We start from the raw sequence: 14,565 nt of genomic DNA on the forward strand, positions 1-14,565 counted from the left end.
AATAGGCTTCCATCTAGTTTGTTTTTAGAATTATTTATTAATAGGTATAGTCTATCAATGTATCATTTTTGTTAACATATGAGTTTTGGTCTAGTCCCTCATATTTATGTATTTATTTTTTAATAATATTTTTTTCATGTGATAACAAATGATTGTTGTTACTTAAGGTGTCAGCCTAACTCAGATGTCAAGTAGTCTAGTTAATTATGAGAAAAACAAATGAGATTAACACCTAATAGATAAAGATACCAGAAAAAACTTACACAAAATAAGATTAGAAAAACCAAAATGCATCTTTATTTGATTTAGAAAATGTAATTAAAACTGTTTAATAACAAAAAAAAAGACTATATATGAGTTAGAGCTTTTGGGTTGAGATAATAGATGTATAAAAGAAGGGTGCATGGATTGAGTATAATAGGGTAGATCACATGTTGGTCACTATCTTTATTTTAATTCAACCAACAAACTTTATTTAATGTTTCTTTCTAAAACAAGGTTAACATAGCATTTTCCACTTTTGTGTTAATTGCAACTACAATTTGTTCAAATGTCTTTTTCTAATCCTTGTTGCACCACCCACTTGTTCCTTTTCTCATCTCTTATTTTTCATTTTATAATATATATATCATCTGAAAATAAATCAGATGAGACCAAAATTTCTGATGTTTTTTTTGCAGTGTGAAAATGGCAGCAACATTTGGTGGGGGCAGCATGTTCAGAATCAACAAATTAATTATAATAGAGTAGATAGCAGTAACATGTCAGAATATTTATCTTTTTTTTATGATTTTGTGAATTTACTTCCATGAATTAAATATTTGCAAGGAATTAAATTGCCATATATTTTCTGTAACGTTACTACCGAAACATAAAACCCATCCACACACATATATACCAATATAATATTATCCAAATATATTAAACTTTTACAAAAAGATGATAATTATAAACTACCTTTTGCTATTTTAAAAAAACAAAGTATTGCTTTTTAAAATAAGATTTCTTTATCCCATTTTCTAAATAGTTCCCCAACGCTCTTCCAAATATATAATATAATAGCATAAGCCCGACCACTTATATATATATATATATATATATATATATATATTAATTATTATTTTTGTATGGTATGGTAATGTGCCTTCATATTGTTTTTTATATGGTTGTTCTATTGGTTAATTTTTTATGATTGAAAATATTTGTAAAAAATTATTCGACAGGTGTATTTAGTAATTAGAGTATTTAATGTTATTAATATAGATTTCATTTGAATGATATCAACCTATTTATAGAAGTGAGTGAATATAGTATTTAAATGAGTATGGATTAACATGGTTCTCAAGGTTAATTTTAGTTTAATTTAACAATTAATACAGATTAATGTATTCTAATTGATTTTAATTATTATTATTTATTTATCACTTTAGGTGTTTGACATGTATTCAATGAGATTTTCTTAGATCATTTGGTCATGTTTTTTTGTGTGACTTGTCGAGATGGTGTGAGCCAATCATAATCTCGATTAGGTCAATGATGACAGATTTTAATGGTCTCAACCATGTGCACTTGAAGTATCATTTCATTACAATTTAATTGAAACAAAATTTGAGATGTGTTGCATTCCATGTTCTCATAATTATTTCGTCTCAGGGATGCTCTAGTCGATACACTACATTCTTTGTCTTGCTTTGAATTTGAAATGGTCATTCTCAATTCGTCAAGAACTTTCCTTCAATTTTTCTTGAATCACTTATAATCCTCCATATAAGATTCGCTTGGTGAAAACTTCTTGGCTTATCCTTACATATATACCTAATATATTTAAAGGAGCTTTCTATAACAAAATTTTGAGAACAAGTTTTTCCTAATATATAAGATGTTTTTCGAAATAAGACTTTTAGAACATGCAATATGGGTTTTGAAACAAGTTTTTTCAAACAATTTTTTAAGGACAAATATATGATTTCTTCGAGAACGATTTTTCCAAAACAAGTATTTTGAGAACATATATTTTACACACACTCTGTTTCTTCTTTTTCTTCTTCTCAAAGAGTACAATGGTTATGGAGAAGGGAGGTGTAGTTGGAGGTGCAGCGGTGTCGATGGTGATAGTGACAATAGTGGTGTGGTGTAGTGAGAGAGGGTATTTTAGGTTTTTTCCTATAAGTAAAGTGCAGGTAAAAATCATGGAGGTGTAGGAAGAAAAAGCCTAAAAACGTGTTTATCACTCTCACTACTCTAAAAGACAAGAAAAGTAAGGGACTTTTACTTTCTGCACATCCACAACTATTAATTCCACCCTATATTATGAGAAAAGACTAAAATATCCTCTATTGTGCATCATGCCACTACTATTGTTGTTGACATCACTGTCAATTCAATTATCATCGCTTACACCTTCGTTCTCCACTGCTACTATTGTTGTCGATATCACTATCGATTCAATTGTCATCACTTACACCTTCGTTCTCCATCTCGTGTTGCACTCGTTAAGAAGAACAAAAGAGAATTGTTCCAAAAACTCTCAAATGTATCATTTACATTTGGAAAAAATTATTTCATGTGTTTTAGAAACTCGTTATAGAAAGCTCATTCCAAAATATATATATGTTTCAAAAATTTGTTATAGAAATATTGTTCCGAAATGTATTTCATATATTATGAAAAGTTTGTTATAAAAATTCTGAGAAAATTTTAAAAAAATTGTTTTAAAAGATTTTCAAAATAGATAATTTGAAAGATTTTAAAAATAAGTAATTGAAAAGTCACTTTTACGAAAGTAGAATCGTAATTTAAAAAATTATATGCAAATAGAAAAAGCTATAAAGAATACCACTCGACCATGTCGCCAATACAAATATAGATATAAAGTATAGGAGAATACTCTCACTTTTTCTATTGAAAAATGGAAAAACAATATTGAGACAAATCACAACTATTAACTATAAATTTATGAATTATTCTTGAATATTTGAATATAAAATGATTTTTTCTTAATGAGATCAGAAAATACAAATTGATATATAACAAGTAAATATTCATTCCAATGATAACATAAGCTCTGTCAATATATCTAAACTCTAGAATATAAATTTGAATTGTTACCTAAATATTTTCTAATTGAGTATCTTATCAATGTCTAAATAATAATTTTTTTCTAGATTATACGAGTTTAAATAATAGACTGCTTTAAAAAAATCTACATCATTATTCTCATAACTTACTTTTTTCATAAAATTATAATATTCATAATTATTTTTAAAGGAATGCAACTTTGAAATAACAATTGAAAACAATTTTCTTTTATTGGCAAACTTATAATTTTGTATTCATTCAAATGACTCTTTCTTATTTTTTTAAATTTAATTATTCTGTTTAGCTACTCTTTATTGTATTTTTCTGATTGAATATAGGCTTGCATGAATTTTTCAAAAGTATCTTCCAATTTGGATGTTATCTCATGAATGCAAGGATAATGTGGTTGTTGTTGATAAAGAACTTACCTGTTAGATGATCCAACCTCTTTCTTTCACCCAAAACCTTGATTTGGATTATTCCTCCACCCTTGAGCTATGTTATTTGGATAGTTAGATGAAAAACCACCTTGCCTTCCTTAATTATTCATATACTAACCTCTCCCTCTGATGGATTTTGATAAGAGCATTGTCCATTAAGATGATCTCCCCCCACAAAAATCACACTTTAAAGCTTGATTCTGAATTGAAGAAGAATTTACTGCATGTAACTGTTGAGGCAGTTTTAACATTTGCTTGGTTAATGCCTCAATTTACTGAGTCAAAATTTTATTTTGCGTTAGAATTGCATCTGAAGTACTAAGAACCAACACCCTTTTTTTTACATTGTGTGTCTATCGTGTGTCAAACCCACATTTCATGACAAGTGCTTCTAGGTCTAACAAATCATCTAGCTTTATGAACAAAATTATGATGCAATTAATAACCTGAAATTTATTTTTAACATTACAAGTTATCAAAATATTTTCGTCTCTTTCATATCCATAAAAATACTTTCCAGTTAATATTAAGAATCAAAATAAAAAATCCATTGATTAGATAGAATCCAACAAAGAATGATGAAACGAAAATACAAAAACCAAGTAGAAAAAAAAAATTTATGTAAAGAAAATATCATTATGTAAAGAAAATAATTTTAGCTCGTGTCTTGAAACATCTTTAATATTTTATTTTGAAGATATCTCTTTAACAAACCAATATTCCCAACAAACATAAAGTAAACACATGATATTGTATATCCATCGTCTAAATACATGGATATTGTATATACAAACAAAATGAGAATATTTAGTTGTTTTTAAAACCTTGAGATGATGGATTTCTACCTTAACAAAAATCTATTAATTTTTTCATTATTAGTTATATATAATATATAACTAGCCCCACTTAAATCATATTCATATAAATATGGAATTCAATTTATTGAACCATGATTAATTTATTAATCCAATTTATATAAATAATGTTAGAGTAAATTATCCACGTAAATCTAGGGTGAAAACTCCAAAAAAACAACAATTTAAGTCAAGAAGTGACACTAATTAAAGGCATATTATAAAACTATTTTATTAGAAAACTAAACATACAAAACTACTTCATAACTCTAAAAGTGATTCTAGTTCTAGTGATCTTCAAGCTATAAATACAAGACAGAGAGTAGGTAGAGTGTGACTTAGCTTTATGGATAAAATACTTTACAACAAAACCATGCTTTCAACATCTAAATGTCATTTAGAACTTTTGATGCAGTTCCCATATGAATAATCTAACCATAGCATCGGATTGGATCGTTGCATCCCTTAGAAGAAGATTGCTTGGAGCCAAATCTGCCCCCTTTCTCGAGGTACTGCTGATGGTATTCTTCTGCCCTGTAGAACTTCTTGGCAGGAAGGATCTCAGTAACAATCTTCCTGTTCAGCTTCTTCTGTTGCTGTTCCAGGGACTCTGTGGCTGCCTTCTCTTGTTCAGGTGTGTAATAGTATATTCCAGACCTGTATTGTGTTCCCACATCATTACCCTGTCACATAGGAAGAACAAACAATTACTTAGCACTTAAGCCACATGATGCAACAGGAATGTGCAGCTACATCAGCAGCACTACAGATCAGAGATTGTCAACATATATTCGAAGTTCATAGGTGCATGAATTAGAGTGGTGAGGAGAGTGAGAAAAATTGGAGTGCTGAAAAGACAGAATTTAAGAAAACAATGGTTTGATCAGAGAAAAGGAAAAGAAAAGACAAAATGCAATATATGAGAGGACAAAACTTCTATGCAGTTTCTTTGATTTTTTTTTTTTTTTGTATTATTCTTCAATCAGAACTAAAGTTTCATCTCCATAATTGGAGTAATAAAACTTGAATCCAATTCTTTACATGATTTTGTTACTATTCTCCAATAAAATTAGTGTTATCTCAATAATTCGCAGTACAAAGGTTTGTGTTAAAAGTCAATATAAATTACTGAGGTGTAACTCTAATTCTAACTGAAGAATGGCACTGAAAGCACCTAAGAAATTATGTCAAGGTTTGACTTGAAATAGATCATTCCATATCAAACTGGTTTTTCTACATATCATGTTCACACTAGGGGTCAACAACATATTCCAAGTTCAACATGAGGATAGTAAATTTCTCACAAAAAGTGTTAGGTTTTTTCTTTGGAAAACACCGGGGTAATTTGGCATCAATGAGTCATGAACATTTCATATAAGAAAGTCAAAAAATCACTTTCAACTCAAAACCTTAAGGCATTGGGTATGGGTTCTTCTTTCTTATATACTGTTGTTCAGACTCATTCCTACTCAATGTGGGACACACTCACACTTGGAATCCTAACAAAAACAATGAAAGCTAGTGTTTCTTTTCAAGAAAAAATAACATTGGCCTAAAAAATGAAAAAGGCAGGCCATGACATACTTGTTTGTGTAGTATATCTAAACTGAGTAGGATCTACTTTAGCAACTGGTTCTTTAACACAATCTAGAAACATGTGCAAAATACTATTTGCAATGAACTCTAAAAACGTAACTGAGTGAGTTGTGAAGGAAACAAACTTCAGGGTAAAAAATCCCACAGTTGGCATGGCAAACAGCTTAAAAATTAGTAATGAAAGAAACAAACATCAAGAGATTCCCCCATCAGTTTCATATAACCCAATACATCAGAGAACACATAGGAAACAGAAATCACAAAACAAGACGACACAGGATGTTCAAACATAAGTGCATCAATTAGGCAACAGAAATTATTAGCATCACCTCACCCTAGACAAATTATCAAGATGTAAAAAGAAAGTATAGCAAAACGATGAACTATTAAGTAAAGAGTTGGTGAATAATTCTAAAGAAACTTTACATAAATAATCCACAAGCCCAAACTTGTAATTCAGATCAGGAAAGTCTAGACATCACACCAGAAACAGTAAGAACATGGTACTAATAACAAACCAGACCAATTTAATCAATCCAGCATGACTAGGTTTATAACACAACTAAAAAACATTCAAAATTTACCTGCCGATTCAGTGCGGTAGGATCATGTCTAGCCCAGAACAAATTAAGCAAATTCTCATAGCTACATTCATTGGGATCATATTGGACCCTGACAACCTCCGAGTGCTGTGTGGTCCCTGCACACACATCCTCATAGCTTGGATTATGCAACATCCCCTGGCTATAACCAACTTCTGTCTTTGTTACCCCCAATGCCCTCTGGAAGGCCAGTTCAACACCCCAAAAGCAGCCAGCACCAAACTGGGCAAACTGTTGACCTGGTTCTGGTATGTCATGATCTGGTCCTTGAGCAGCTGCTGAATTAATGTTATCTGCAGCCCTTGGGCTACCCAACCCAACGAGTCTGCTCAACAAGTTCATGGAGGAGGACTTGTTACCAGCAATATTTGGATGAGTTTTGCAGAAGCAGCAACAACGCTTGACAGAAGAACCTGAGAGTGGTGGAAAGAGCTTCGTTTTGAAAAGACTGGGGAGAGTAGAAGAAAGTAACACAGAAGGAAGCTGGATGTGCAAGTATGCTGCTTCTTATTGCTGCAAGGAGTTTGAATAGAATAAGCACACTTCTCTACAAGAAATAAATTAATTAAAAGTACCCTTTCTAAAAGGGGAGGGGGGGTTCCAGATGTACCAACTTAAGACGCCAGGAAAACAGTTTGACAAACTTGAACAAATAACCAAAAGCCTAAAAATAAGAACTTAATTTGAACTCAGCGTACCCGTCATCCATATGATTTGATAAGTTCACAATATATGATTATACAAGACAGCGATGCCAAGCTCCTTTTAATATAAGAAATTTCTAACATAGAAGAATACATAAGAAGCAAACAACTATTGAAAGAGAGAAACAAAGGCATTCATGCATCTAACTACACAACACAGGATTTATACAGGCTGAATAATTACAATTAAATATAGGAGATTGTGTTCATATAAAAAAAATATGATATGCCTATATAATAAATCTTTACATTAATTACTAAAAGCAGATTTTGTTCATATTTCCAACAATAACAATGGATATTCAGCAGAGAACAGAACACCAATCCCTTTCCTTGCTCAATCATTTCCTCTCCCCTCCCCCCATTTCCCTTTTTCCCTAAATTCCCTTCCCCACCGAGCATGTGACAGCTACCCTTGTTGCTATCATTTCCCTTCCCCCCTCTTTTTTCCATCTAACTCCTCCCTTGGCAAGTTCTCTGTGTGAGTGATTTACCTATTTTCTCCTCTTTTGATTCCCACTTCACACGTGCTGTCCATCATCACCTTTTTATCCCACTCTAGTATACACATTATTACGAATCTATCAGAAATATATTAAAAGTCTTTTACTGCAAGTGAAAAAAAAAAAAAAAACTAAATCACTGCAATGTTGGTAAAGAAAAGTTTTTGCATTGCAGTGAACCAAATTTAAAATCTAAAAACACTCAATTATCTGACAAAAGAAAGTAGACCATGTGTCCAGACTAAAATGGTTAATCACTTGTCCACTAATAATTGCAGAATACGATAAAGCCATAAACTATTCTTCTACCAACCATTTAAATTCATAATCCAGTCAAACAAACATGGAGACTCTAAGCTGCAAAATTACATATAGCAATTACTATTTGTTGCAAAATCAATCTCAATTTTGAGTCCAGTAGAAAATTTTAAATAAATAAATTATGCTTTCATATACATACAAGTGTGAATTAGTAAATAAATGCATATATATGCTCCACAGTACAAATACAAGTTCATATACTACCCATGAAATGAAGTGCAATTGGTACTTTTTTTGTGTTGCCGTGTTTCGTCTCTCCAAATGTTAAGTAAAAGGTATGATCCTGAATTCTGATTAGTTAGCTTCATTTTCATTGAAATTCATATGCAAAAAGTTTGTACTGTATAGCATTTCTCATATATGCATGCATTAGTGGTCACAGAATGTGCTCAGACAGATAAGAAGACAAATCTTTCAAATATGAACACAAAGTCGTCTACAATCTATTCTTAGTTTAATTATAAGGACTCAATAGGTTAACAAAAAGAATTCATGTCATAAATACATTATAAACTGAATAAAGACTAAGCCTCAAAATTACATATAGCTATTACTAATTGTTGTAAAATCAACCTAAACCTTGAGAACACTAAATTTTTTTAAACAAATGAATGAATTATACTGTTCTACATGCAAGCAAGAGTAAATTAGTGTAAACATGCATATGTATTAGTAGTCACGCGACATAATCAAACAGACACCAAGAGGACCCTTTTGTATATGACTATTCATGGTTTAATTACAAGCACTCAGTGGGTTTATCACAAAGGATTTATTTATATTATTAAATTATTATTTTGTTTGTCTTTCATTCAGAGGCATCAGCAACCGAATTGGTTTATACTTACCAAATATTTTTATTAATCTCAAGAGTAACTAACTGAATAGTTAATTTCAAGGACTAAATTAGCCTTTTTCCTGATTCCAATGACCAAATTGACCAGTTATGCCAATTTTGTGGACTAAAAATATGACAATTTACTCAAACTTTTAGCATACCATATGGATAGTTTTCAGTTTTCTAACTTATACTATACCCAGAAGCTGATAAAACCTGAAATGAAATTGCAACAGAAACGCTAAATAAAAATTTTAAAAAAATTCAGAACTAGGAACGTTAACAGATGCGATTGGTGGAAAATTCTAGAGGGAAAAATATTTGAGCCAAGCAAAAATAAAAGCCCAATCCAACATCAACCCTTCACAAATTATTCCAATCAATCGCCACGAAAACACAGACAAGAAATCAATTACAAAAACCAGAATCTCTTTTCATTCTATTTTGCTTAGATGAATGCAAAAGGGAAAGAAGGGAAAATGAAATGGAAAAAGGAAAAGGGTAATTGCAAAATAGAGAAAAGAAGAGGAATCACATATACCCAGTGAAAGAGAGAGATTGAACTGCGTTGAGGAGGGAGAAAAGATGAGAAGTAGAAGAAGAAGAAGAAGAAGAAGAAGAAAGTTGGGAATTGGGTAAGAGTGACAGCAAAACCAAAGCAGAATTCCACGCAGTGTTTGGTAAAAAGGGACCAACGAGGTTGTTTCGTTAATATTCCCAACTCAAAATCTACATTCTCTGGTGCGATTTTTTCTCTTGGAAAATCATAAAAATGTTTTGGATTTGACTATATTCAAGATTCTAGAATACTCTTTTGAATTCTAATAAAAATTCTCAAATATGTTCTGAACCCTCTTACAATATATATTTTCAGATTTTATTTTTTGAAATACATTTTTTTAATTTTGAAATTGCATGAAACACTAAAATCTAATTCAGATTTCTTTTTTCAGAATATATTTTTCAATTTCAAATTTTTAATTCTGAAATAAAAGACAATTTTAAAAATTTGAAAGTTGATTGGGTGTAGGTAAAAAATCATGCAAAATTAAGTAATTGCCAAAGATTTTTACTGTTCATACCCACAAATCGTTCCCAGCTCTCAGAATTTAGTGAGAATAGTAGCATTTAAGAGCTAATAATTAGCATTATGAAGGTTAACAATATAACATAAAAATGGAAAAAGTATAATTTTTATGGATCAACTAATTAAAACGACAATATAGAAACACTGAATTTAGTTTCTAACTCTTTTAATGGAAAGTTATTTGTGGATATTAATTTTTTATTATTATATAGTGTCCATTAGTTTTAATATGATAGTTAAATTGATTACGAAACTTTGAAAACAAATAAACCTTGAACCCTAAAATAAAACGTAGTTAACGTATTTAATCAAACAAACTTACTATATATAAGTAAAATGAAAAATTATATATAATACAAATAAGCAATCTAATTAAAATTTCATCTTAGTTATGAATCCAACCTAAGCTATGAAGTTAATTTTGACAATTGTTAATTTAAAAATATATTTGATTTTTTTAGAATTGAGATTGTGTTTAGATCATCTTAACCTAGTTTGGTCTTAACATTTTCTTAAAATATGTTTTTTAATTATTTTGTATCAATAATAAAAAAAAAATTAATAAATAACATTTTGTACAACATAATATGTAACATCCCTAATTCTTACTCATATAAAAGTAAAACAAACACTATTTACTTAACATATGAATATATATAACTATCTCATCTCATAATTGTATCTAAAAAAAAATATCCCTCTTCATAGGATTTCAGATAAAGAAACAAACACAAACAAATAACAGGGTAAGCTAACTATAATAAAATTTTCTATATAATTTAAATTTCAAATTGATACACAAAATTCATAAATTCTCATACAATTTCTCAAACATTTCACATAACCATCAAGTGTCTATCACGTTCGTCATCCACATTACTCCTGTCAGATTTCTACTGACTCACATACTCAGACACTTGACTCTATTTCCAGAAGACTCGTGTATTGAAATTAGCATCCAGACCTGCACATGTCATACTACTGCTGTGAAACTCACACAGTCATGCGCATAATTATCTCAATATCTCATCATCTTCATATGACAGGGTAAATCCATTTGATCTGCTCTGATCAGTTCTTTCAAACCTCAGACTCAGCCAAATGAACCTCCTTCGACTCTCATTAACTGAATAACTTCATCTATGTGAGTCAACTATATCAGTAGAGTCAGGATCGTCTCATTCACAGGACACTCACAAATCAATACACCCTACTAACAATCTCAACACGATATTTCCTTTCCTGAGAATACTATGTCTTGATCACACTTTAACCTCATTACATACATCATTTAACATATCAATGCACCACTCAATCACATCATATTTAAACTTTCTAAACAATGCAAATATATCTCAAACTTTACTTAAATACATAATTAATTCCAAATATATGCTCTTTAAATCAATCATCCTTTAAAATCAAACAACCACTCCTCATCAAACATCTCATTAAGTAATTCAACAAAATATTCTAAAACAAGTTCAACTCATTTAGTCTTTACTCTTCAAAAGAAACAATCTTGCAAGCAAAAACAATTGGAATTGGTGACCACGTCACCCCACATCCAGAATCTTCTAACTTAGGGTTTTAATTAAAAGAATAAGACTAGCTTCCCTTACCTAGACTTGAGTAGAGGTGGACTCCGATCGTCAAACAGATGAATGAGGAGGTCAGAATCTTAGAGAGAAAGAAGAGGAAAGAAAAAAAAACTTATAGAGAGATGGTGGTTCTTTTGAAATGAAACCTGAATAACTAATTTTCTATTTATATAATTTTTTTTACTTTAATAATAAAATATTCATGTGTCATTTTAATTGTACCATTTCTACTCTAAGACTATTTTTCTCTGTCGTTACATAATATTTCAGAACAAATTGGTTAATTTTAAAACATATATATTTATAAAATATAGTTTAATTTATGCTTCATATTTATTTTATTATATTTTTTCATAATATATAGCAGATGAAAATAAATCGCAATGGTTGCGGATTTAACTATAATCATATTCAATTTCAATGGTAGGTAAGATGTATGAAAAATTTAAATGTTGTGATGAGTGTGATTTATTTATTTTTAACTAATAAAATTATTAAGATTATATTTTTTTTAAAATTAATTTAAGATAAAATACGATAACTTATTTATATATGAAAGTCTCGTGTCATTAAAACATTATTTTTTCAACAGTTTATGTACTCGGTTGAAAAAAAAATACAAATTAATTGATATAGTATATATATGAAAAAAATTATTGAAAATAAATTTTGATAAAATAAAATAAAATTTGAATAGAAATAATTGTAAAGAAATTAACTAAAATTAAAAATTTCGTAAAATTTAATAAAATTAAATAAAATTAAACACCTAATAAATATTAAACATAAAATTGTACAATTAAATATGATGTAGATTAATGACGTAAACTTATATCTGTGTCACTAGGGTAAATACAATAAGTATATAATTTTAAAATACCATTACAAAAATATTTGGAACAGTATTATTATAATCATTATATGATCCTTATATACCTCCAAACGAAAACAATAAAAATGATTTAATAAAGATTAAAGAGCCATTAGAGGATAATTTATAAGGCTTAAACTTGGGCTTCTAATAATGAGTTTGAGCGAAGCCCATTTCAATTCACTGGGCTTTACTTATCAAATAGGAAATGCTCTTTTAATAATTACAACTCTCGTTTTACTAAGTGCACTCGTTACATATTTTTTGTATTCTAATTTACCTAATTACTATCTCTTTCTATTTTTTTTTTTCAACTAATTTTTCTTCCATCGAAGTTACTTTACCTCTTGTCTTCTCCATTCCTTCACTCACATAGAAACGTAATTTCTATTCATTTTAATTTCTTTGTTGGTTGAACCCTCTTTTTTGTGTCAAAATGTTGTTTTTATTAGTTTTTTATCCTTTATTTTAATGCTATAAACCATGCACAAATATAAAAAAACTAAAAAGAGGTTTTTTTGTATAAGTATCAAAAACTACTCCAGAAAAACAATTATATATAAGTATTTTTCAAATATTTTAACATGTGATTTTGAAAATTACTTTCCAAAATAAGTATATAATATATTTTTTATATGGTTGATATATAATAATTAAATCATTTAATTTATTATAAAATTCATAAATAAAAATACCAATATTATTGTAATAGAAAATACTAAAAGAAGATAAGTATTTGTTTCAAACTATAAAATATACTAATGTTATTTAACATGATTTCAAGAAACATAAATACAGTTTCACAAAAAAAAAATTGAGGTCTATATTTTTTTCTCCATGTTTTGAGATTATTTTATTCCTTAATTAACATTAAATCTTCACCGCTAGTGTTTTAACTACATATAAAAAATAGTACCCATTAATTGCATATAAATCCAAATTAAAAAATTTGTACAATTTCAATTTTTATTTAAATAATTTTATCTTTTCCTTTTAATTTATTTTTAACAAAATGTGTAGAAACACGAAATTTTCCTTCTGTTATTTGAAATTGGTCTTGGGATATATGTGTATAAATTTAATGTTGAGTGAATTTCCCAAATTATTGAACTCAGTTAATTACATATTATTTTGAAATTAGACAACTATCTAGAACATTGTCTTATCAAAATTTTCTGTGTTTAACTTTAACAAGAAAGGGTAAAGTAATAAAATATAGCAATTCAAGAATCACACACATTGACTCGGATAAGAACAACCACCTCCAAATTGTTTATTCTTCATTTGTAGAAATTTTCACATGTGCCATATTGCATTCCATATATGACAATTTCTTCTTGCACCATATCAATTCTTACCTCTACCTTATCATTTTTTTTAATTTTCAAAATTATCTTATTCTGGATTTAAAAATCCAGAATAAAAAATATAATTAAAAAAAAAATTTCTGGACGAAGAAATTCATAACACAAAATTAAAAATACATTCTGGATAAAAATTTCTGAAATTAAAAAATGTGTTCCAGATATCTAAATCCAGAATATTCCAGATAACTGGTTACATAATCAATTTTTATTTACAACCTTTTTTATTTAAAGGTTATTTTCATCATTTTAGAATTTATATGATACAGGGAAAAATTGCTTCCGTATATAGGCAAATGCTTAATAGAGCCAAAACATTTTTTTCAATAAAATTTGTAAGAATGTGAATTTTCTCTTTCATAAGTTGATTTCATGCTGAAGATCCTACATCGTCTAAAGATTGATACATCTCATTTTTTATAAGTGAATGTAAACTCCATCTCATAAATTGATTTATAAAATTGAGTTAAATTTCATAATATAATATCAGAATCAGGTTAGAGTCTATCCTTATTTACTCGTAGCTTAACTAAGTACATTTTCAAATCTCTAAACAAATTATTAATTTATAGTTATTGCATGTAATTACGTTGCAAATAGAAGAGGAAAACCCTACATATTTATACTCACTAAACCATTGAATTTGTTGCATGAAATCACGTGAAGTGTAGAATGGTTAAGATTTCCATTTTTGAAACTTATATTC

General features: G+C 28.8%; 1 protein-coding gene across 1 annotated transcript; it reads right to left on the bottom strand.

Moving 5' to 3' along the window:
• Window positions 1-4,570: 4,570 nt before the first annotated feature.
• Window positions 4,571-9,772, bottom strand: LOC137831222 (peptide methionine sulfoxide reductase). Its single transcript, XM_068638814.2, has 3 exons — window positions 9,478-9,772; window positions 6,553-7,083; window positions 4,571-5,055 (listed from the first exon to the last, which is right to left on the bottom strand). Exons 2-3 carry the CDS (start codon window positions 6,910-6,912, stop codon window positions 4,804-4,806), a joined length of 612 nt encoding a protein of 203 aa, XP_068494915.1. The 5' UTR covers window positions 6,913-7,083; window positions 9,478-9,772; the 3' UTR covers window positions 4,571-4,803.
• Between the last annotated feature and the right edge of the window lie 4,793 nt (window positions 9,773-14,565).

The sequence above is a fragment of the Phaseolus vulgaris genome, chromosome 6 (genome assembly GCF_051622355.1).
Source record: "Phaseolus vulgaris cultivar YP4 chromosome 6, ASM5162235v1, whole genome shotgun sequence".
Lineage (NCBI taxonomy): Eukaryota > Viridiplantae > Streptophyta > Magnoliopsida > Fabales > Fabaceae > Phaseolus > Phaseolus vulgaris.

Excerpts from the sequence above, each read along its gene's own strand:
- LOC137831222 (XM_068638814.2), bottom strand. The coding sequence starts at position 6,912 with ATGAACTTGTTGAGCAGACTCGTTGGGTTGGGTAGCCCAAGGGCTGCA. Across the intron at positions 5,056-6,552 it reads CTACCGCACTGAATCGGCAG|GGTAATGATGTGGGAACACA; the intron begins GTAAATTTTGAA and ends CCTATGTGACAG.